Consider the following 23229-nt stretch of genomic DNA (forward strand, 5'->3'; position numbering starts at 1 on the left):
ATAAAAGAATAAAATACTTAAAGATAATCGTAACCAAGAGATGAAAGACATAGTGGTACAGCCACTATGGAAAACATTTTGGAGTTTCCTCAAAAAATTAAAAATATGGAATTTCCATCATGGCTCAGTGGTAATGAACCCAACCTGTATCCATGAGGATGTGGATTTGATCCCTGGCCTCAGTCAGTGGGCTAAGGATCCAGCACTGCTGAGAGCTGTGGTGTAGGCCAGCAGCTGTAGCGCTGATTTGACCCCTAGCCTTGGAACTTCCGTATGCCACAGACGTGGCCCTGAAAAGACAAAAAAAAAAAAAAAGATTAAAAATAGAACTAGTATATGATCCAGTAATCTCACTTCTGGATATATATCCAAAAGAATTGAAACTAGGATCTTGAAGAGATAGCTGCACTCCTATGTACACTGCAGCACTACTCACAATAGCAAAGATAAGGAAACAACCCGAATGTCCATCAATAGATGAAATAATAAAGAAATATGGTATATACTTATAATGGAATACTACTCAGCTTTAAAAAAGAAGAAAATCCTACCACTTGCAACAATATGGATGGACCTAGAAGACATCACGCCAAGTAAAATAAGTCATTCACAAAAGGATATCTCGTATATAATTTATCTTATGTGAGGCATCTAAAATATTAGTCAAAAGTGTAGAAGTAGATAATAATATGTAGACAGTAGAATGATGGAGTGAGGGAGGCATGAGGAGTTGTTGTTCAATGGGCATAAAGTTACAGTTACACAAGATTAGTAAGTTCCAGAGATCTATAGTAAAACATACTGCTCATAGATCTACTCGATAATATGGTGGCCATTGTTAACAATAAGGTATTGTGTACTGAAAAATTTAGGTGGGTGGATCTCATGTTCAGTGTTCTTACTCCAAACAAGTAAACCCACAAAGAGATACAAGGAAACTAGAGGTGATTGTTATTTTTATTACTTGGACTGCAGTGATAGTAACACAAGTATATATATATGTACAAACTTATCAAATTGTATACAAAAATTACATGCAGATTTAAAAATTCTGATTGTATCTCAATAAACTTGGGGTGGGGGAGGGAAACTCTGATGAATATTACTCTCCATAAGATCAAGGAACCGTATTTATCTCCTGCAAATTCTCCATTTATATAGAGAGCTGGAATAGTCATCTCTCTTCCAGATACACTTCAGCAATAGGGCTAAATCAGCTAGTTTCTTACTTTAGAGAAGAGTGGGATCTAGTGATAACATGATCTTAAGTTTGATCGGCCCTTTAAAGGCAAAAAAAAAAAGAGAAGAATATAATTAAAGCAAAGACTATTGTATCTATAGAAAATAAGCAGTTATAAAAAATATTAGTTTTTAAATAGTTGAAATTAAACTACATTGGCAAAGTCTCTCCAAAGTTCAGTTTTGTTGTGTTTTGTTTTTGTCTTTTTAGGGCCACACCCTCTGCACGTGGAGGTTCCCAGGCTAGGGGTCAAATCAGAACTGTAGGCACTAGCCTACACCACAGCCACAACACCACCAGATCTGAGCTGCGTTTGTGACCTATGCACAGCTCATGGCAACACCAGATCCTTTACCCAATGAGCGAGGCCAGGGATAGTACCTCCTTCCTCATGGATACTAGTCAGATTCATTTCCATTGAGCCATGATAGGAATTCCCAAAGTTCAGTTTTTTAGGCAAAGAAATTAACTACTTGATTTAAGGGAAGGAAGAAAAAACATTCTTTGAATAGATTTTTTGACAGAAATAAACTCAAAATTGAATTTATCTTTGTTAAATGAATAATTTCCTTTTTATTTAAGGTGCTGCATTTTAGGATGTTACCCCTCAGAGGATTACTTTCTTGAAAAGGAAGGCATTTTTCTCCTTTTGGATTTATTGGCAGTAAGTATGATTGGCAGTAAGTATGATTACAACAATTATAAAACAACCAAAAAAGTCTTTATTAATTCTTTCCAAACTGAGTATCACAGAACAGTACTCTGTGATTAAAATTGCCCCCAAACAGCATTCAAACGTTTGTTTTAAACAAAAATCTCTCCTGGAGATTCATAATATGCATTAGCATAGTAAGAATCTAAAAATTCCCCCAGTGAAGAAACTGGTTTGCTTAAGTCAATGTTCCCAAAAACATGACAGCAGAGAATTTGTTTTAGTTTTTTTCTCCCCATGAAACTTCAAAGAAATAGCTAGATTATTTCAAAATCAACAACCGTTTATTAATACCTTTAGCTTCTTTTTGTATTAAAAAGTTCACCTAAGACAAAGGAGAAAAGATTGGCAGTAAAAAAAACTGTGTAGTTTGTAGATAATGTGAAGAATCTAGTGTGTTATACATGTTTTACAGAAAGAGCGTAAGTGAGCATACTAAGCCTTCCAGAAAGGCAGCTGAGAAGAATGGCAAAGATCCTCATTTATTCCTACAGTAACCCTCTACTAGCCTCAATTCTAACTGGATACACAGCTAAGATGATGTGAGAGAAAAAGTATATTTTGGGGTCAGTAAAACTTTGAGGGATATTCTCATGCAGAGTTATAGCTATGTCACTGCCTATGATCGCCACCATTCTTGATTTTATTAACGGAATAACCACTTTGGCTTAGCAAAGATAGTAAAGTTATTTGTGTCCTTTCATTCCCCTGAAAGAAAATTAGTTGACACTAGAAATGAGAGCGAACTCATTAGATATAAAACACAAGGGGAGTTCCCATTACCCTGTGGTGCAGCGGTAATGAACCTGACTAGTATCCATGAAGATGTGAGTTTGATCCCGGCCCTCGCTCAGTGGGTTAAGGATCTGGCATAGACCGGCAACTGATTCAACCCCTAGCCTGGGAACTCCCATGTGCCTCGGGTGCGGCCCTAAAAGATAAGTAAATAAATTAATAAATTAAATATTAGCACATTTCTCTGATGAGAGTACAAGCATGCAGAGGCACATAGTGATGTCAGGGTATTCTCAAAGCTGCAAAATTAACTTGGCATGTCTTCCCAGAATCTAGCTCTTACTTAGGAAGTGAGGAATGATACTATGCATGATATATTAATTAAATTTTATCTTAATATTATATAGAAGACTTCAAAGATACTTCTCACTTCTTCACCATTAGGGTTTCTTGGAAGGAAAAGCATGAAGACTGGTAGGAAAAGCCAAATAGCACAGTAGTTGTGAGCATAGGCTGGAATAGGTCTGACTGAGGCCTGCAAAAGTTGTTAGCTCTGTAACTTTGACAAATTAACATTTTGTTGCCAATTTAGTCATCTGTAAAACAGAGATAATAGGAATTCCTGCTGTGGTGCAGTGGGTTAAGGATCCATTGTTGTCTCTGTGGTGGCATGGGTTCAATCCCAGCCGGAGAACTTCCAAATACTCTGGGTATAACTATAAAAATTAATAAATAAAAAATAAATAAAAGTAGTTCTAGTCCAGAAGAGTTGGCTACAAAGTAAAACACATTAAGAACAAAACCTAGGAGTTCCTGTCGTGGCTCAGTGGTTAACGAATCCGACTAGGAACCATGAGGTTGCAGGTTCGATTCCTGGCCTTGCTCAGTGGGTTAAAAATCTGGCATTGCTGTGAGCTGTGGTGTACGTCGCAGATGCGGCTTGGATCCTGCGTTGCCGTGGCTCTGGTGTAGGCTGGCAGCTACAGCTTTGATTAGACCCCTAGCCTGGGAACCTCCATATGCCACGGAAGTGGCCCTAGAAATGGCAAAAAGACAAAAAGAAAAAAACACAGAGATAACAGCATTATCTACCTCATGTCAGGAGGATTATATGAGTGATTATGTATGTATGTGTGTGTACACATAGACATGCATTAGTTAAAATAGTTCCTGACATATATTTTTCCTATGTGTCTTCTATTGTTAAGAATGTAATTATTAGATTTCACTTAACATGGATTATACCAATCATAACTACAAATTACAAATATTTTTTAATGAAGTTTCTATATAAGTTTCAGTCCTTGACACTTGAATCTTTCTTCTGAAATTGAAGTATGGGAATAAAAAACTCACTTGAGGAAATTTCCAATTGGGTAAGGATCCAGCAGTGCCGCAGCTGTGGTGCAGGCCACAACTGCAGCACAGGTTTGATCCCTGACCAGGAACTTGTACATGCTGGGAATATGGCCAAAATCACAACAATAAAAACTCACTTGATTGAGGTTCTGCTTAATACAGCCTGCTAAAATATTTATTCAGTGTGCAATGATAATTGCTAATAAAGGTTAAATATTATTGAGAATTTACTATGTGACAGGCACATAGTAAACTGATTTTCCTACTCAATAAAATCAATTATATTTTTGTTCATGATATAGTTTATGACCACATCAGAATTATATTGTATCTCTTTCTTTTCTTTGTTAAAAAAAATTCCTAATGTTTAAAAATGGACTCACTACAATAGTATCTATTTTAGAAGGAGACTGTCACAAACATACTTAAGAGTCTGAATTTTATAAGGCAATCATTTAGAAGAAACCTACTGATTAAACAAATGTTTCTTTTTTAAGACAGTAATTCTTAATATTTATTGCAACACTTTTCTTCTATTTTATTGCAAAAGTTAAATCAAAAAAAATTCTGTAATCTAATACTTGGAATAATGGTTGAATTTTGTGATAATCCCAAAACTGCGGCTCATGTCAATGCCTGGCGAGGGAAGAAGGACCAGACAGCTGCTTGTCTTTTAATTAGATTGTGGAGAAAGGAAGAAAAAGAACTAGGAGTAAAACGTGATAAACATGGGAGAATTACTGGTAAGTGTATTTATACTTGTTCATAGAGCCAATTATATCTTAAGAAAGTATGAGGACTTTCACCTCTTTGTTTAAAGTTTTTTTCATGGGGGTTTGCAGAAGTTGCCATCATAAATTCTGAGTGACCAGAAGAAAACTGAATTGGTAGCAGGTTCATATTGTTATAGAATATTTTCAGGAAACAGTGTTTTATTATATGCTTTAACTTGAAAAAAAACTTAACAGTACTTCCTAGAGCACTTTCTTTGGGTTTTTGCAAGTATATTCAGTAATATTTCATTTACCAATAAAATCTGGGATATAAATATTTCCCTTTTAACTTCTGATGATTTCTATCTTTAGTATATTTTTATTATTTCTAACTCTTGATTTATAACATCATAAAATAGCTTTATATTTATAGCATAATATACAGAAACTAAAAGCAAAAGTGAGTACATCAGTGTTAAACTGACATTGTTCAATTCCTGGATCTCAAAACTAGAAAAATTTTTACATGAAAGTTTCACTTTTGGAGTTCCCTCATGGCTCAGTGGGTTAAGGATCTAGCATTGTTATTGCAGCAGCCTGGGTCACAGGTTTGGCCAAAGAAAGTTTCATTTTTAAAAAAGGTAATTTTGTGAGATTTCAATATTTTACATAAATAATAAAAATGAAAGTTTAAATTTTTGTAACAGAATGGGGAACAATTACTGATTAATTATGCTTTTAAAACAGTAATCATGTACCTGGTGCTATTTTACTGTGTTACAATATTTTCTTTTTGTTTCTTTTTTTTTTTTTTTGGTCTTTTTAGGGCCACACCTGTGGCACATGGAGATTCCCAGGCTAGGGGTCGAATCAGAGCTGTAGTCACTGGCTTATACCACAGCCATAGCAAGGCAAGATCCAAGCTGTGTCTGTGACCTACACCACAGCTCATGGCACTGCCGGATCCTTAACCCACTGAGCAAGGCCAGGGATCGAACTTGCGTCCTCATGGATACTAGTCAGATTCATTTCCTCTGAGCCATGACAGGAACCCCTGTGCTACAATATTTTCATGTACTTTATGATGCCTAGACTAAAATCTTAAAATGAATTATTACTACAATTTTTATTTATCCCATCTATATTTTCGTGATATCCATGATTAGATACAAAGAAACCTCTACTTACCAGTTTTCAAGAAGAGCAAAAAATTGTGCCATTGCCTGCTAACTGCCCAACTATTGCAGTTATGGATGTTGCTGAGAATATCAGAGCAAAAATTTACGCAGTGTTGGGCAAACTAGGTAAGAAGCTACTCGTCAAATTTTCAAAGGCATCTCTTTTTTGCTGAGTGTTGGGAGTTTATTTTGCTTGGGAGTGCATTTTTCAAACATGATGAACAGAGGTCCTTTTATACAGATAAATGGTATTCTGTTGTTATGCCCAGACTACTGCCTTGATCTCTGGGTTTAGGGCCCAGGCATCAGTATTTTTTAAGCTCCCCTGGCAATTCCAGAGTACAGCCAGGAATAAAGGCAGTACTTTGAGACACTAGAATTCTGAACCACTTGAGGTTTATTTTTTAGGTTCTTGCTTCTTGTTAGGGAAAAAGACCTCATTCTTCAGATTCTGAAAGTACACTATCATGGCCTGACCATAGCGCAGAAAGTATTCCTCTTCTAATGACTAGATAAGGATGACTTGGCAGAAGTTTATTATAGAAGGAAGCCAGGAGTTCACAGAAGTAACTCTTTTATAAATCAGGATGAAATCAAAAGTAATCATTTGCTTTTTTTATGACAGATATATCCTGTTTGGAATTATATGCTCTGTTAAAGTAATTATCTCCTTATAAACTCTGTTTAGATTTTGAAAATTTACCTGGCCTATCTGCTGAAGATTTTGTCACCCTCTGTATCATACATAGATATCTTGATTTTAAAGTGAGTATCTTAACCTTGTTATTAAAATCTAGTATGGCAAAACACAGAAGGGAAATGAAAGATCTGCTTATAGTTAGAAGCAATCATCCATGTACTATTTGGTTTTTATTTTTCATTTCGCATCTGATAATGTTCAAGGAACATGCAATTAATTATTTTCCATGGGATAAGATCTCATCAACTATTTATTTATAAAAAAAGATAGATGTTATTGACATAGAAGCCTAATGGAATCTTAAAAATATAATTTCTACTCTTTAGGGGCTATTAAGAGATAAAATTGAATGAATTATTACTTATTAAATTATTAATACTTATTAAAGTATTATTTTATCATTATATTATTTGATCAAATATCAAAGAATCATAGGTTGCTTACTTTGATGGTTATATACTTTTTGGTAAATAAATGCTTTTGAAATTTTTAGGAAAGATTTTATAAGTAAACATTTTCTTCTACTAATATTAGTGCTATGTATTTGAATGCTGTAAATGAATAAATTTCTATTTAAACAATGAAAACAAGGCTGAACTTTATCCCTATCCTGGATTCATACATCTATCTTTAAATATATTCAAGCACAATAATTTCCAAATAACCCAGAAATTGAGATGGAGCTATAATGAAAATAAAATATTAAGGGTTTTAGACTCAATTATTGTCTTAGCTGGAAGGTGAAGGACAAAGCTCTATTTCTCTGGGAGGCTGGGTTCTACGGTCCCAGGAATTCCCATTCATTGTTCCACAAATCCAGCTTGATCTAGCCTTTAAACAGGGCTTTAGGAAGGAAAGCATCCATACTTTAGGAGGATGCAATCTCTGCAGCTGTGGAAACAATAACTGTAAAGGAGAGAGCAGTGATGATGGCAATGAACTAACTAGACTTGGTAGCAGGGCCTTATCCATCAATACCTCATCACTGAAAAATATTTGGTAAATTACTCCTGAATACGCAAATATAACTGTAGCCACCAAATCATTTCCAGTGCACTTAACTTATTCTTAAGGAGTAAGTTAGGAAAAGCTGGTTCACTAAGTGTTAACTTTGGAATGGTGAAGCAAATAAATTTTAGGTTACCTAAAATTGTATCATTTATTTTTAGTTAATCTAACTTCTTAAAACTCTTCTAAACTTTAACAGACTGGAGAAATATGGAATGAAATATATGAAGAAATAAAATTAGAAAAGTTAAGACCAGTTACCACAGACCAAAAAAGTTTGGAATCTATTATAACAGCATCAGAAAATATTGGAAAGATGGTGGCTTCTCTGCAAAGTGAGATGATTGAAAGCCAAGCACGCCAAGATATGCAAAATGAACAAAAAGTATACACAAAAGTAAGCCACAGATGCCAGTGAGGCAGACAAAAATAATTTCAATGTACAAATTAATTGAAGTTATCCATAGGATATATCTACCTTACTTATGAATGTTTCAACACTTATTAGAGTTAGTTTGTAATTTTCTTTTATAGTTGCTTTAGTGTCTTTGTACAATTTTTAAAGAAAACATGGAGCTAAGAGCTTGACATTAAGTTACTATGCTAATGCTGCTTTATGGCATTATAATTTTTAGAGGATTACATTTTAAAAGGTAGATACCTGAGACATTTCCTTTTTTGTTTTTGTTTTTTGAAAAGTCAGAGTGCCAAAAATTGTGTCTATTTAAATGTATACATTTAGCAAATTCAAAAAAAGTGGTGTATCTCTGTGACTATATGTATAACCTCATTGAGAAAGTTAGCCTTTGTCTCTCACTCTGGGGTAGGCCCTTACTGGTAGGCCAACCAAAGGCACATTGACAAAGCTTCTCTCACCTCAGTGCCAGAACACTTACTATGAGCATTCTATAAGTCTAGTCTCTGATTTTAGCTAATCAGAAAAAGCATGTTAGGAAAATACAAGCCATTTTCCTAAAGCTTTACACAGGTGAATAACCAATGCATCAGAGGTTTTTGAGCAAATAGGTTAAGTGACTACTTAAGTGAACTTGTCCATAGATACAGAGATGATGCACGAGTTCCCATCGTGGCTCAGCAGCAATGAATCTGACTAGTACCCATGAGGATGCGGGTTTGATCCCTGGCCACGCTCAGTGGGTTATGGATCTGGCGTTGCTGTGAGCTGTGGTGTAGGTCACAGATGTGGCTTGGATTTGGCATTGTTGTGGCTTTGGTGTAGGCTGGCAGCTGCAGGTCTGATTCGACCTAGCCTGGGAAATTCCTTGTGCCACAGATGTGGCCCTAAAAAGCAAAACAAACAAACAAAAAAAACAAAGATGATGAAGATTTCCCATTTCTATGTGGTGATTCTTTTGGCTAAAAGTAAATTTTTTTTTTTTTTTTGGTCTTTTCTAGGGTCGCTCCTGCAGCATGTGGAGGTTCCCAGGCTAGGGGTCTAATTGGAGCTATACCTGCTGGCCTACACCAGAGCCATAGCAACGAGGAATCGGAGCAGCGTCTGCGAACTACACCACAGCTCACAGCAGTGCCAGACCCTTAACCCACTGAGTGAGGCCAGGAATCAAACCCGCAACCTCATGGATCCTAGTCAGATTTGTTAACCACTGGGCCACGATGGGAACTCCTAAAATATTTAAAACTCTTTAAGGTGATTTCCAAAGTGTTTTTTCTATTTTCACAGTCTATTAAATGTTTACATCTCCAGTCTAGTGAAACTCAGCATCCATCTATAAATCTTGCTTAATCTTAGATACCTCCCTGCTTAAAAGTTTTATTTGTGAAGAATTTTCATCACAAGGATGTTGCCGTTTAATCCACTCATTTACTCTTAAGTGGGGGTACCCCTATTGGAAGTTTTTCTCCTCAACACTTCTGTTGAATGGCAGGATTCTGCTGTGTGGACTAGCTATTGTTGATTTGTTGGTGATTATTGATTTGTTATCATGGCTCTGACCCCACTTGTTTTTTAGCAGTTGTTAAATTCAATGCTCTCCGGTTCATAACTTAAACTTAATAGTATATTACATGCCCACCAAGGGCACATGTCCACTGATGATATATTTAGTGGAGAGGCTGCTGAGAACCATAGTCTTTGCTGTTCCTTCGTAGTTAACCTTCCTAGACTGCATCACCACAACAAACTCAGCACTCCCACAAAATTGCTTGTCTTGCTGCAGTTGTAAATTAGAAGCAGTTTTACCAATATAATCTTGCCTAAACTATGATCAGTGGCAGCAAGAACCTATTTTCTCCTGTGAATTTGCTGTTGGGTCACTTATGTACCTTGTTCTGGATTATACTCTGTCTTCACAGGTGATAATCATGTAAAACAGTCTTGCTGAGAACAATTATTGTTATTTTCACATTTTATATTTTTAGAACAACAATTTTGCATTACATTTCATGGGAAGCAGTTCAAACCTTAGCCACACAGTGAGGGAAGGATTTTTTTTTTTCACTTTAAGACTTGTCTTTTTAAGTTGTTGAACTCTAATCCTTTTGCTATTTGGCCTTAAGATGCACAATAGCAAAAACTAGATCTTCCTTCAAAAGACAGGTACTCAAGCTCTTTGGTACCCTTTTATAGAAACTGGAACTCTTAATTACATTTCTCATTTCAGATACAAGCCACACACAAGCAAAGAGAACTCGCTAATAAATCGTGGGAAAATTTCTTGGCTAGAACATCAAATGCTAAAACTTTAAAGGTAGGATTTTAAAATATTACGATATTAGCTAACTGACAGAATTTTTCAGGGATAAATATTCATTCACCTTTTTTTCTGTTTATCTTTCTGTGGAATACCACACTATTGGTCCTCGTTTGGAATTTAGAATGATAACTGAAACTATGCATTTTCACAGTTACAGAAACCACTGTGAATTTCATTTGGTCTAGCAGTGGAAAGCAAGGATGGTATTCCTGGTTTGCATAAAAGAGATGAGAATTAGCCAGGAATAAGCAGGAAAAATGTGCTCCTACTTTCCTGTATGAGCCTTCTTATTCAAGCAGTCTTTTCTGTAGGAAACAGACTGAAGGACACAAAAACAACTGTCCATATTACCCTCTTCCTCATAGATGGTTCCCCTCTGTGACCACCAAAAGAAACATTATATTAAAGTTTACATGGGAGTTTCCTTGTGGCCAGCGGGTATCCAATTAATGATCTGTCCTTGTCACTGCAGCCTCTTGGGTCACTGTTGTGACATGGTTATGATCCCTGGCCCTGGAACTTCCACATGCTGCAGGTATGGCCAAAATAAACAAAGCTTACTTGGGAATTTGGGATAAATACTCTTGGAAAAATGTGATAATCTGCTTCAGCAACAAGCCAGAAATTGATCTAAAAAGTTCATAATGCTAATTGTTCAGTGAAATATGTAAGAAGCACCATAGATTTCCAAAATCTCATTACTTTTTTCCCCTGATTTTTTCATTAATACTTGGGATACACTTTTATGTAATGTTATAATTCTTTCTCTAGATATGAAATTGTTAAATGTTAGTATCAGTCCACAAAAAAAGTAGAACTGTATCAAGATAGCAAAACCAAAATTAAGGTACTCTGTTGTGTCTTCCTCTTCTCACTGAAAGTTCTTCCTAACTTTATTTACAAAATATTCTCATAATTACCCATACTTTTAAGGAAGAGTTGATGAAAATCAGCCCCTTCCACGCAGATCTTTTGTTATCTTGCATTTCACCTGTTCTAATGCCTCAAGTCTTGAGCTTGAATATAATTGCAACAAATTATGAGGTTTACATTATTCTGAAATTTTGAAACACTTAAGTATAAAGAATTAGTATCTAATTTATGCAAAATAATTTGAAAACATGTATCAACTGTTGTAAATTTAGTAACTTACTCAATTATGTGTGAAAAATTGAACCTGATTTCCTTAGTACTTGCTTTGTCCCTTGGTCATATATAACCAGTACCTCTGGAAATCTCAGTCACATTTTCAGGTGTTTTCTGCAATACACCAAAGATATAACTTGCTAATAACTATTTTCTTAGCCTAAATGAGTAAATGCAGTTTCTAGTATAAGCCAGACACAATTAAATGTATTTTACATACTTCATTTTAAGTACCATAGTTAATGTTTTAATGTAATTAATTTTATTTTCTTTCCAATTAAAAAATCTTCAGAAAGCAAAAAGACTTCAAGAGAAAGCTATAGAATCCTCTAGATACAGTGAGCGTCCACCAAATGCAATATTTCACCGGACAGCTATCAAAGGCCTTAACACGACAGTAAGATTTCTTTCCTCTATAACTTTTCTTGGTATATATTAAATTTACTCCCTAAACAATGTTCTTTCCATGGGGCTTTGTCTCACATTTTTTCTTTTTGCTGTTCAAATTTCAAATAGTTAAGGCATATTTATCTCTACCCTTGCCCAGTGCTGGTTCAGACCAGACCCAGCCCTCCAAAATTCCCAAGAAACTCTATAAACACTAGTCAAAATATATCTCCGTATCTCCTTGGCAGAGAGTGTGCAGTGCCTCCTTTGCCTGTCAAATAGATCCGTGTCCCATCCCAGTGTTCCTGGTGTCCCCTTCTGGACATAATTTGGCCCTGATTACAAAGGCTCCAAAGCCCATATCTTTCCATTATTCCACACTGCCTCTTAGTTACTGTGTACATATTGCGTCTTTTCCAAAGTTAGCTGAAGGATGAATGGGTTTTTCTCTTATTGAAAAATGTTGTTAATGGACTCTTAAATATGTACTTTCGCTTTTTTAGGTGCCCTCTGGTGGCGTAGTAACAGTGGAGAGCACTCCTGCCCAATTAGTGGGAGGACCTCTGGCTGATACAGATATTGCTCTTAAACAACTGCCCATTCGAGGAGGAGCCCTACAGAGAGTGAAAGCAGTAAAAACTGTGGATGAGCTGAAGAAGAACGTTCCCACATAAAATACTCTAGAGACTTTCTGAAATAAATTCTGCTTATTATTTTTAGTTAAATATATCTTTATATAAATGTAAAGCAAATATTTTAGAATAAATATTTTAGTAAAATACTATTAAAAGTAAGCACATATTTACTTTTATTGAAAATATCAACATATACTGTGAGAAGACTTGTCATCAATTTCTTTCTGAAGATTACTAATTCTCTCAGCTGAAAACTGTAAAACATATTGTATCAGTTAGGACTCTTTTGGTTAGTGTGAACCTGATCCAACTGGTTTAAGCCAAAACTAAAACTAAAACTTTGTGGCTATCAAATGTAGGACTAATTAAAACTACAGGCATTACTGAATCCAGGGGCTGGATCTTCTTCCTCCCTGGCAGCCCCTGAATTATATTCTTGCAGGTTGATATCCAATAGAAAAGAACATATGCCTATCTCTCAACAGTCTCAACTGTCTCTGTATCTTGGGGCCCCTTATGGGCCACATGCCCACTCCTGAACCATTCATCAGGACTTTGGCCAGATCTGAGGACTGCTTGCTCTCAGAGCCAGAAACAGGCCAGTCCCTTCCAAAGCATGTGGATGGAGTGGGGAATCAGGATATTTTAAATATATTATTATAAGTATATATAAATACTGGGCAGCAAAAAACATGTTGGTCAAAGTAAAATAAGTTATCTCTCCTATAAAAAGCAAATGTGGAGTTCTCTTGTGGTGCATAGGGTTAAGGATCTGGCATTGTCACCAGAGCAGCTCATGTTGCTGCTTTGGTGCAGGTTTGATCCTTGGCCTGGGAACTTCTACATGCCACAGGTGTGGCCAAAAAACAAACAAACAAAAAAAGCAAATGTTAGTCATGCGCTACACAATAAAAATAAAAAAATACAGGTAGTTTAACACTTAATATATGAACAAATTCTAATACAACTTCTTTAATGGGGAAGGGAAAGGGGAAGCTTTTGGTGGTGGAGGTATCTTGCCTTAGCGTTGGATGTAGAGCAAGGTGTCTGTGTCTCTTTACGCTGTTATGAGGTTTCCACGCCCATCTCCATTCCCATCAACTCCCTTCTCCACTCAGGATGCTACAAAGTTCAGTTTATGTCCAGGGCTCGGAGAGACAAGAACCTATTTTCTCAGAAAGGAAAATATATCGGAATTTGAGTCTGGACTCTAGGCCTGTAGGGTGCATGCAAGAGTGTACTGGTTAAATGTATAAAAACCAGATCTTCAAGGAGGAAAAGCCCTATTTGTAGAGTTTACCAATTTGCATGGTATAAATTCTCCCACTATGACCAATTTCAAACTACCAACATGGTACAACTGAATGTGGAGTTGGGAAGACATGAACAGAATTCACTTTCATTATCAGATAAGTGAGGGCTACATCACTCCACCGGGCCCATCCTCCCCTACTTTCTTCTCCCTCCTCCCCTTACTCCTCCTCCCTCTACTCACATTCCTTCAGGAATTTTTCATTATCCCCTCTGTGAGAACAGTGGCATCTTCAATGAGAGCGGACATTGCAGCTGTTATTGTTCTAATTAGAATGAGTTGCCAGTGGCCTCTCACCCTGGCCCAGCTGCCCATTTTCCTTGTGACTCACAGGAGTAGATAATATGCATGTTTATCAGTGAGCTTTGTCCTCTCTTGAATCCCTTTCTCTCTTACCACCACCCCCAAGAAAACAGTAGGAGGTATAATTTGTTCCTCTTCTTCGCAGGAAGCCCAAAGCACAAAGGTTCTATGTAAAGGGGAATTACTGAGACACAAGAATGGATGTGGTTAGGATAGGACCCTGCAATAATGAAATGCCCATTAAAAAAATCACGAGGTACACTTCAGGTATATCTCAGATACAGAATCAAGATGAAGTGTCCATGGCTAAGAGCAATGAATCCTTACCCCATTTTGTAGACTATGAGTTCCTTCCTCAGACTAACAGCTACCTAGAGAGAGGCTAGAAACCATATCTCACTCATTATTGTAACCAACACCTCAGTAAATAAGTTATTGAATAAGTGTGGTGGTGGCCACAGCTCCTTGCAAGCCTTTCCCTCAACTTCTACAAATGCAGCAAAGTCTTGAGCTCAAAGGGAAGGTTTGGCCAACAAAATACTATACAGGGAATGCTAAACATGGAAGTGTTAAAGTAGTTCAAATGTACTTACTTCATAACAGTGACAGACTTTCTCTAAAAAGATGAGGTATAAATACTATTACATTAATATAATCAGTGGGTAGAAATAAAATTGATATTATTTGGCTGAGTATCCTGTGGTAAAACTTGGTATCTCCAGATTGATGAGGACTGACTGCAATCAAAACAACCTGTGATTTCTGTAGAACTCTTCCCTGCCATTGTTGATCTTACCCATCAGGAAGAGGAATAGTAAAAGAGAGGAGGTTATTACCTAACAGCCATTTAACAGAGGAAGAAATGAATGTGGATGGAGGGTGCTTCACCCAGACACTTGGACTTGATAGACAACATCCAAGTTCACATATTATAATTCCAGCCACCAGCAGTGAGCCAGTAAATCCATCCCAGTGCTTGCTCATAACGAATGAAAACCAGTGAATAATTAGGTGAACAACTTCTGTTCATCTGGTCCTCAATGTGCCTTCTGGAACACAGGGTACATTTCATATCACAGGGAAAAACCATGATGTTCACTCTAAGTCTTTTGGGGCAAATATCCAGTTTCTTTAATCATTCCAGATGATGAATCTGGCCAGCCCCTTCTAAAAGTGCTATACTGAGACCAAGAGAACCAAACTAAAATTCCCAGATGTATCAGGAAACATAGAGGGTAGAATGAAACTAGTCCTTCTCATTTTTACACAACGTCTGCCAACACAGCCTAAGCTTACATTAGTTTCATTGGCAACCATGCTTCATAATTGCTTGGATTTAGTTTACTTTATGTGGATATTCCATTCCCAAGGAGATGGAATATAACTCCCCATTTCCTAAAAGATGCCTCACTTCCAAAGAATACAACATGGAAAGAGAAGGGCTAGTTGAATAAAAAAGACTTGTCATAGAAAGAATGAACAAATGAACGAATGAACAAAAGAGATGGGAAAATAATTTTACAGCCAAGAAATGTGACAAACACTACCTTAGCCAAGGTTAAACACCATCCATGAGGTACGTCATGTTGACAGCATGTACCCTTGATATGAAGTATTGAGAACAGTGCTTTACTTCTGTGGTGTTCATCCCAAAAATCCTATAACCACGGTCTAACAATGAGAAACACACCAGGCAAACCCAAACTGAGGGAATTCCACAATACACCTCATCACTATCCCAAACTGTCAAGGTCATCAAAAACATCTTCTCAGAGCCGAAGGAGACATGACAACTCAATGTAAGTGGTGTCCTGAATGAGATCCTGGAAAAGAAAAAGGACATTAGGGGGGAAAACTAGTGAAACACAAATCAAATATAAAGTTTATTTAAAAAATGTATCAGTATTGGTTCATTAGTTAGGACAAATATACAGACTAATGGAAAATGTTAATACGAAAAAATGGGCGAGGTATATACAAGAGCTCTCTGCACTACCCTTGCAACTTTTCTGCAGACCTATAACTATTCTAAAATAAAAGGTTTATTTAAGGTTAAAAAAAATTCTATAGGAAGAAAAATGGAACTTTAGCCATAGATATTCAATTATTATCTATTGTATCACCTCATGAAGAAATATTTTGGGGGCAGTATTAGATACTTTGCTTCTTCCCCCCCTCCCCCACCCCCACTTTCACCACTCTGGAAAATAGCTATATGAGTTCAGCATAAACTCAAACCTGTGAAACTGGTTGAGTCTTTACCATAATATCACGGCAAGAATTGGTGTTGATTTTTGTTTTTTTTGGATGATCTCCTGTCTGATGTAGTCTGACAATTTTGATAGGGCATGAGTGAAACACACAGTTCCCCACTCGAACCTATTTTGGCTACCATTTCTCTCTTAAAAAAAAAAAAAAAAAAAAAACTTGTATTTTGACATCATAAAAGTGCTTTTGAATTAGTGACATTATTTCCTGCTGTACCTTTGTCCCACAGAAAACAGCTCTGGGAGTCAAGGATTCTGTTCAGATTGCTCAGCAGTGTACCTCCAAGCGAAACGAATTTTTGTTGAATGAATGATGAAAAAAATAAAATGTTCTATATACAAATTACATGATTTGTGCTGAAAACTTGGGGTATTTAACAGAACATTATATATACCATCAAAAAGGATTTAGATGAACTGTTCTAAAAACCAGAACACTCATTTTGACACGTCCTTATTTTTAATACGTTTAATAATCAAAGATAGCATGTGAATTCAACTAGGAGAGCTAGAAAACCATTTTCAATCACCTATTTTTGCAAGGCTAGCAATTAATTTTATTAACAGTAAAAGGTTCATCATTGCTGAAATAAAATTTTCATGATAAAAATGATGACAAGTGGTTGAATGATTTTTTTAGGCTAAAATTACATGGTATTACTTTATGGGATTTAACTTTTTTTTTTTTTTTTTTGTCTTTTTAGGGCCACACCACAGCATATGGAAGTTCCTAGGCTAGGGGTCAAATTGGAGCTGCAGCCGCCAGCCTACGCCACAGCCACAGCCACAGCCACACCAGATCCCAGCCATGTCTGCAACCTACACCACAGCTCATGGCAACACCAGATCCTCAACCCACTGAGCCCAGGAAACGAAACTGTGTCCGTCCCCATGGATACTAGTCAGATTTATTTCCACTGAGCCAGGACAAGAACTCCTGGGATTTAACTTTTTAAGTTGTAAGAGAGAGAGAAACTAAAGAAAATCATGACCCTGTACCTCTACAGCAGGAAATGAATTAAGCAACTTCTTGGGTATCTGGTCATTTTCATAACAGAACATAAGCTCTACCCTACAACTAGTTGATTTTCTGAACTTAAGTGATCTATAATTATCTGCAACCAATTATTTGTCAAAACTCAGTTATATGAAATGCTATCTGTAAAAGAATACATGAAAGCTATGCAGTCCATTCATTCTTTAGTGTGTGGAGCTTCTTGATCTAGGTCTCATGGGATCCCTAAAATTATACACAAAATGATGAGTGTGCACATATAAAATCCTTAGTAAAGCCTCTATAGCATTAGAATTTCAAAGTGGTCCACAACTCAAAGAATGTCAGGACCCTCCTTTAATGCAAAATTTACTCTAGGATCAAGTCAAACCATCAACAATTGCATGTTTTGTTCCATATTATTTTTGCTGCTTTTAAAATTATTTATATCATGGAGTTCCCGTCGTGGCGCAGTGGTTAACAAATCCGACTGGGAACCATGGGGTTGGGAGTTCGATCCCCGGCCTTGCTCAGTGGGTTGAGGATCTGGTGTTGCCATGAGCTATGGTGTAGGTCACAGACGCAGCTCGGATCTGGCATTGCTGTGGCTCTGGCAAAGGCCAGTGGCTACAGCTCCAATTAGCCCCCTAGCCTGGGAACCTCCATATGCCGCAGGAGCAGCCCTGGAAAAGGCAAAAAAAAAAAAAAAAGACAGAAAAAAATTATTTATATTTAATTGAGTTTGGGTGTGCTAGTATCAACTTGCATTGAAGACATCTGTCATTGTCGATACTTAAAAACATGATGCTATACACCATGATAGCCATTGTGAAAACTACGGGACAAGTTTCTATTGGTTCTTAGTCCTAGGAAAAGCTAGGTTTCTCCCAAACATGTTGTTGGGTTTTACTTATCAGCATTGTGTATCTTGAAACTGCTCATGAGGCCCTCTTCACTTTAGGAAATAGAAAACTCAGACCAGAGTTACAGATACCCTCTATCAAAAGTATAGAACGTTGTGGCATGCATTTAAAAGTATTAATCTAATCTTTAACTGCATATTATTACTTTCCTGTCTTTATTTCTCATCATCCCAATTTCATTATCTACTTCGTATTATTCTATCATTTAGTACATTTCTTTAAACTTCATATCCTCTCTGGAATAAGATGTGTGATATAAATAGGAAATACAGAAAACAAGTGAAATAACACTTAAAGACAAAAATTCTATCAAACTGCACTTTACTAAAATGAGGTTTCTTACTGCCTTTGTTATTCCCTTTTTTAAAATGAGGACAATAAAAATGAGAACATAAAACAAAATTTTGGTCCTTAGTGCATAGAAAAACAATACATAAGATAGGCTAGTGATGATATACACATATCAGAAACCACACAGTGCCCTACATCAAGACTGAATATGACTTGATAATACTGGCATTAGTTTTGGCACAGTTTTAAAGTAAATAGTATGTATAAGATACCTTATAAAATCGGTTACAATTTTACTCCACTAATTGTTGTATTAAAAAATACACTGTATTTGCATTTTAAGTGGTGATTTTTTTTAAAATAAAGATGCTTGGAAGTTCCTGTTGTGGCTCAAGAGTTACAAATCTAACTAGTATCCATGAGGATGCAGGTTCCATCCCTGGCCTCACTCAGTAGGTTAAGGATCCAGTGTTGCTGTGAGCTGTGGTGTAGGTCACAGATGCAGCTCAGATCCCCAGATGCTGTGGCTGTGCCTGTGGCCAGCAGCTGTAGCTCTGATTCAACCCCTAGTCTGGGAACTTCTATATGCTGCAGGTGCAGCCCTAAAATAGTAAAAAAAAAAAAAAAAAAAAAAGCTTTACAAAGATGCCTGCTAAATAAAAAATTATTGACAAATTACCCAGAAAGATGGAAGTGATAATTCAATAACCATAAAACAATTACACATCAATGAAAATGCAACCTTCATCAATATTAAAGAATTAGAAATAACAATTTTTAAAATATTACAGGGAGTATTTGAGCTCATAAATACTGACAGAGTTAAATTTTCAGGTTGGTGTCATCTTGCTTGAGGTATTTTCTGTGTTCTTAAATGTAAAACTCAGGTCTTATAAAATCCAGTCCTGTAAGATTAAAAGGAAAATTGTTAACATATATTCTAATATGACTCTTAAGATTCCTCCCTTCAACTTCAAAACCCCAAACACATGTTGATGTTTAAAAATTTATTCAATAAATGTAATATAAATAATTACAGGACTAAATGGCTTTCTTAAAAATTATTCATGGGGAAAAATAAGATGATAATTTAACAATCTACCAAAATATATTCTAAATATAAAAAATAATATAAAATAGGACTTCCCATCATGGCTCAGCTGAAACAAATCTGACTAGGAACCATGGGTTGTGGGTTCGATCCCTGGCCTTGCTCAGTAGGTTAAGGATCCAGTGTTGCCATGAGCTGTGGTGTAGGTCACAGATGTGGCTCGGATCCTGCCTTGCTGTGGCTGTGGTGTAGGCCAGCAGCTGTAGCTCCAATTTGACCTCTAGCCTGGAAAACTATATGCCATGGGTACGGCCCTAAAAAGCAAAAGATATACATATATATATATAAAATAATATAAAATCAGTAAAAATGAAAATCAAAGCTCATCACCATAAGAAAAAAATATCAAATTTGCTAGCTTATTAGATAAACTGGAAAGATCAGATACATTAAATATCAAATTAAAGAAAATAAACTGCTATTCTTTTAAGTACACATTTAAATTACCTCCTGTTATCTTCTGTGGATAATCAGGAGGCATCACCTGTCTTCTGCCCATTCCATGAGATCTTGAAAGCAAGCAGTCTACATACATGTCCCAGAAATCCTGAGCTATGCTTAAAAAGACATTATAATGTCTAGACCGCTGGGATTTTTGCAGGAATAACATGAAATTCCAGAAAGCATTTACATTGTGCTCTATCTTGAGTTCCTTGAGATCTATCAATGTCAAAGAGCAAGCGTTCCAGCACTGGAGATCAATGTCCTCCATGATCCCGGGGCTGCTCCTAGCAAGCACCCCCTTTTGAAATTCAAAATCAGCATTAATCAGATTAATCAGCATCATGCAGCCCAGTAGCAGGTAGAACCACCTTCTTGTCGCAAAATCCATATTCTATATAGAAAAGAAAAATGAGGGTATGTTTTTAACTTGAAAATTATTCAATTACTTGATGATCTCTTTAAACTTAAAAAATTATAAATACTTATGTATTTGGTTTTAAGCCAAATTTGCCTACTACGTAGTTGTTGGTTTTCCTCTAAGTTAATGACTCTCAGATCTTCCGTTAAAAGGATTTTACCATAACAGCTTTAACAAGATTCTGATAAACAATCTTTAGAAGCCACTGAAATCCAACACGTGTTTATGAATTTGTGATAGATTCATTTCATCACAAACCTTTGGAGCTGCAAGAAACATTAAAAAGCATGTGCTCCAACCCTCTCTCTTTAAAGATTAGAATAATTCTCAGTGATACGGTTCAGCAAGTTCTCAGGTCTCCCATCTCCCTAGTCAAGACTCCTATCACATTCCAACCAAGAGGATCAAAATGCACGCCAGTTTATGTGTAACCATTAGAAAAGGTATGAGTGTGGGTGTGTGTTTAAATTCATGCTTTCCAGTCTATTAACTGTTGGATGCTCAAGCACTGTTTTAGGTTTCAAAGTTACTGATAAACTTCGGACACTTGTTGAGAAAATATTTTTTATGCACTGATACCTAGTGGAACCCTGGCTTTTCTCTGGTTGTTCAGGAGCTGGTTGAAGAAGATGAACACACATACACAAAGGAGCACAAAGACAATAAAGGTGATAAAAGTTAACATGAAATGATACACCAATGATATTCATCAAAATCTTGGTATTTTCTCAGGGTTCTTTGCACGTCAGCAATGATTGCTCAGTAAACCGGTCTGAAGCATACAGGCTGTAGGAGTGGAGTGGCAAGGACATCCAGAAGACCGGACTCACCTTCTTCCCCATATACCGCCGTTCTCCACTTCTGTGGCCAGTTTCTAGTACAAAGGGACTGTTTGGGACCAGAAAATTTTCTTCCCCAAGAATTTCGGGTAACCCTCCCGACCAGTGCTCTCCTACCCGTCGGGTCATCGGGACGCGAGCAGGGAGCCCCCAGGGAGTGATACCTCTCTGAGGCGGCAAAGGCTCGCGGCGGAGGCTCTCGGCAGAGGCTCGTGTCCCGGTGCCAAGTCGTGCGTCTGCTGCGCTCGCTCGAGCGATGAGAACGGCTCCTGCCTGGAAGGGACAAGAGATCTGAGTGGGCTCCTGGGCTCCCCCGCCCCCTGCCCAGCCAAACCCACGCCGACGCAGGTGACAGGGGGAAGGGGTGCTCTGCGACCTGCTGCAAGAGCTCACCGGGCTCCCAGAACTCGCCCAGCGGAACCGTCTAGGAACCGCGCTCTCCGGAGTCGGAGACGCGGAAGCTGCTGCGGCCGCTGGGGGCTCAGGAGTCAGCCCTCCAGCCGGAATTACGCTCCTTTTCTAGAGACAGTGAGGAGGCTGAGATTGGGTGGCTGCTCCTGAGACTCCGCCCTTACCTTGCCCACCTCCCCAGCCCCAAGACCCAGCGACTGGGACAGTATGAAAAAGATTATAAAGTCACAAGCCCATCTCACTAATGATTATAAATGAAATATCCTAAACAAAATATTATCAAGCCAAATTCAACAGGATTTAGGAAAATACACATCAGCATCAAGCTGGGTTTATCCTAGGGAGCAAAGATCAACATATGAAAAGTAATTAGGGGATTCACCACATACATAAAATAAGGGGAGAAACCATTTGATAAAATTCAACGCTCATTCAAGATTTAAAACAATAACAAAAAACCCTTAGCAAAGAATAGAAGGGAATTTGCTTAACTTCTTAAACGTTATCCACCAAAACCCTACAGCAAGCATCTTAAAGTAAACCATTACATTTTACAGTAAAGCTTTCTCTTTTATTAAGAACAAGACAAGGATTATCTTTGTTCACATTCAAAATAACACCTGCAAAGAAAGGTTAAAAAAAAAAGGAGGGAGGATAAAAATTAGAAAGGACACCGAATAACTTTTTAGTCTAGTGAGTGGAGAGGGGGAAAAGCTACTGGTTTAGCATGGAGCTTAGAGATCAACTGCCTGGATTTAAATCTGCCTTTTGGTTCAAATGAATATTTGTGACTTTGGGCAAGTTAATCTGTTTGTGACTTGGTTTCCTTATTTGTAAAATGGGGATAAAAAGAAACGTTATTTCGTAGGGATGTTGAGATAAATAAATATTTATGAAGTGTCTGCAGCAGGGCCTACACATAGTAAGAATGCTATATATGTGTTTGTTTTTTAAAGATAATAAAATACATTACATCCACGGACAAATTATTTAAGTTAACAAGAGTTCTGTAATTTTTGTAAGGTGCCTGGATATAAGATCAATCTAAAATATCCACTTTGTCTCCATACCTGAGTAGCAAACAATACAAATTAGAAAAAAGATATTGTTTATAATAACAAAAATGTAAGGTATCCAGAAGTAAATTCAATAAGGGCATTAAATCTTTTATGGAGAATTTTTTCTTGAAAGACATTAAAGAACATTTAAATAAAAAGAATGTTAATATGTGACCTATACAGATATCTTCCCAAAATAATAAACAAATTTTCAACCAAAATCATACCAGGGACAGGGTTCCCTGGTAGCTGAGTGGTTAAGGACTTGACATTGTCATTGATGTGGCTCAGGTTACTGCTGTGGCTGGGG

General features: G+C 37.0%; 2 protein-coding genes across 4 annotated transcripts in view; one reads left to right on the top strand and one right to left on the bottom strand.

Annotated features, from left to right (window-relative positions):
• Positions 1-12655, top strand: part of CFAP69 (cilia and flagella associated protein 69) — a 57479-nt gene extending 44824 nt beyond the window's left edge. Inside the window, exons 16-23 of the mRNA XM_047753591.1 lie at positions 1823-1904; positions 4597-4789; positions 5926-6063; positions 6626-6702; positions 7845-8042; positions 10288-10374; positions 11819-11923; positions 12417-12655. Coding sequence (XP_047609547.1) covers positions 1823-1904; positions 4597-4789; positions 5926-6063; positions 6626-6702; positions 7845-8042; positions 10288-10374; positions 11819-11923; positions 12417-12587 — 1051 coding nt within the window. The 3' untranslated portion in view covers positions 12588-12655. The remainder of the gene's footprint in view (positions 1-1822; positions 1905-4596; positions 4790-5925; positions 6064-6625; positions 6703-7844; positions 8043-10287; positions 10375-11818; positions 11924-12416) is intronic.
• Positions 12656-14830: 2175 nt separating this feature from the next.
• On the bottom strand, positions 14831-21923 carry FAM237B (family with sequence similarity 237 member B). 3 transcript variants are annotated; one of them, XR_007130818.1, is made up of 5 exons: positions 21844-21923; positions 21615-21723; positions 20197-20584; positions 19457-19543; positions 14831-15986 (listed from the first exon to the last, which is right to left on the bottom strand). XR_007130818.1 is itself a non-coding variant. In XM_047752821.1 (4 exons), the coding sequence occupies exons 3-4, from the start codon at positions 20579-20581 to the stop codon at positions 19509-19511; spliced, it is 420 nt and encodes a 139-aa protein (XP_047608777.1). In that variant the 5' UTR covers positions 20582-20584; positions 21615-21723; positions 21844-21923; the 3' UTR covers positions 19386-19508. The 3 variants fall into 3 exon arrangements, 2 of the variants coding, with proteins under 2 accessions (XP_047608777.1, XP_047608778.1); XM_047752821.1 differs by lacking the exon at positions 14831-15986 and having other exon boundaries at positions 19386-19543; XM_047752822.1 differs by lacking the exons at positions 14831-15986; positions 19457-19543 and having other exon boundaries at positions 20168-20584.
• Between the last annotated feature and the right edge of the window lie 1306 nt (positions 21924-23229).

This window comes from Phacochoerus africanus, chromosome 11, assembly GCF_016906955.1.
Source record: "Phacochoerus africanus isolate WHEZ1 chromosome 11, ROS_Pafr_v1, whole genome shotgun sequence".
Classification (NCBI taxonomy): Eukaryota; Metazoa; Chordata; class Mammalia; order Artiodactyla; family Suidae; genus Phacochoerus; species Phacochoerus africanus.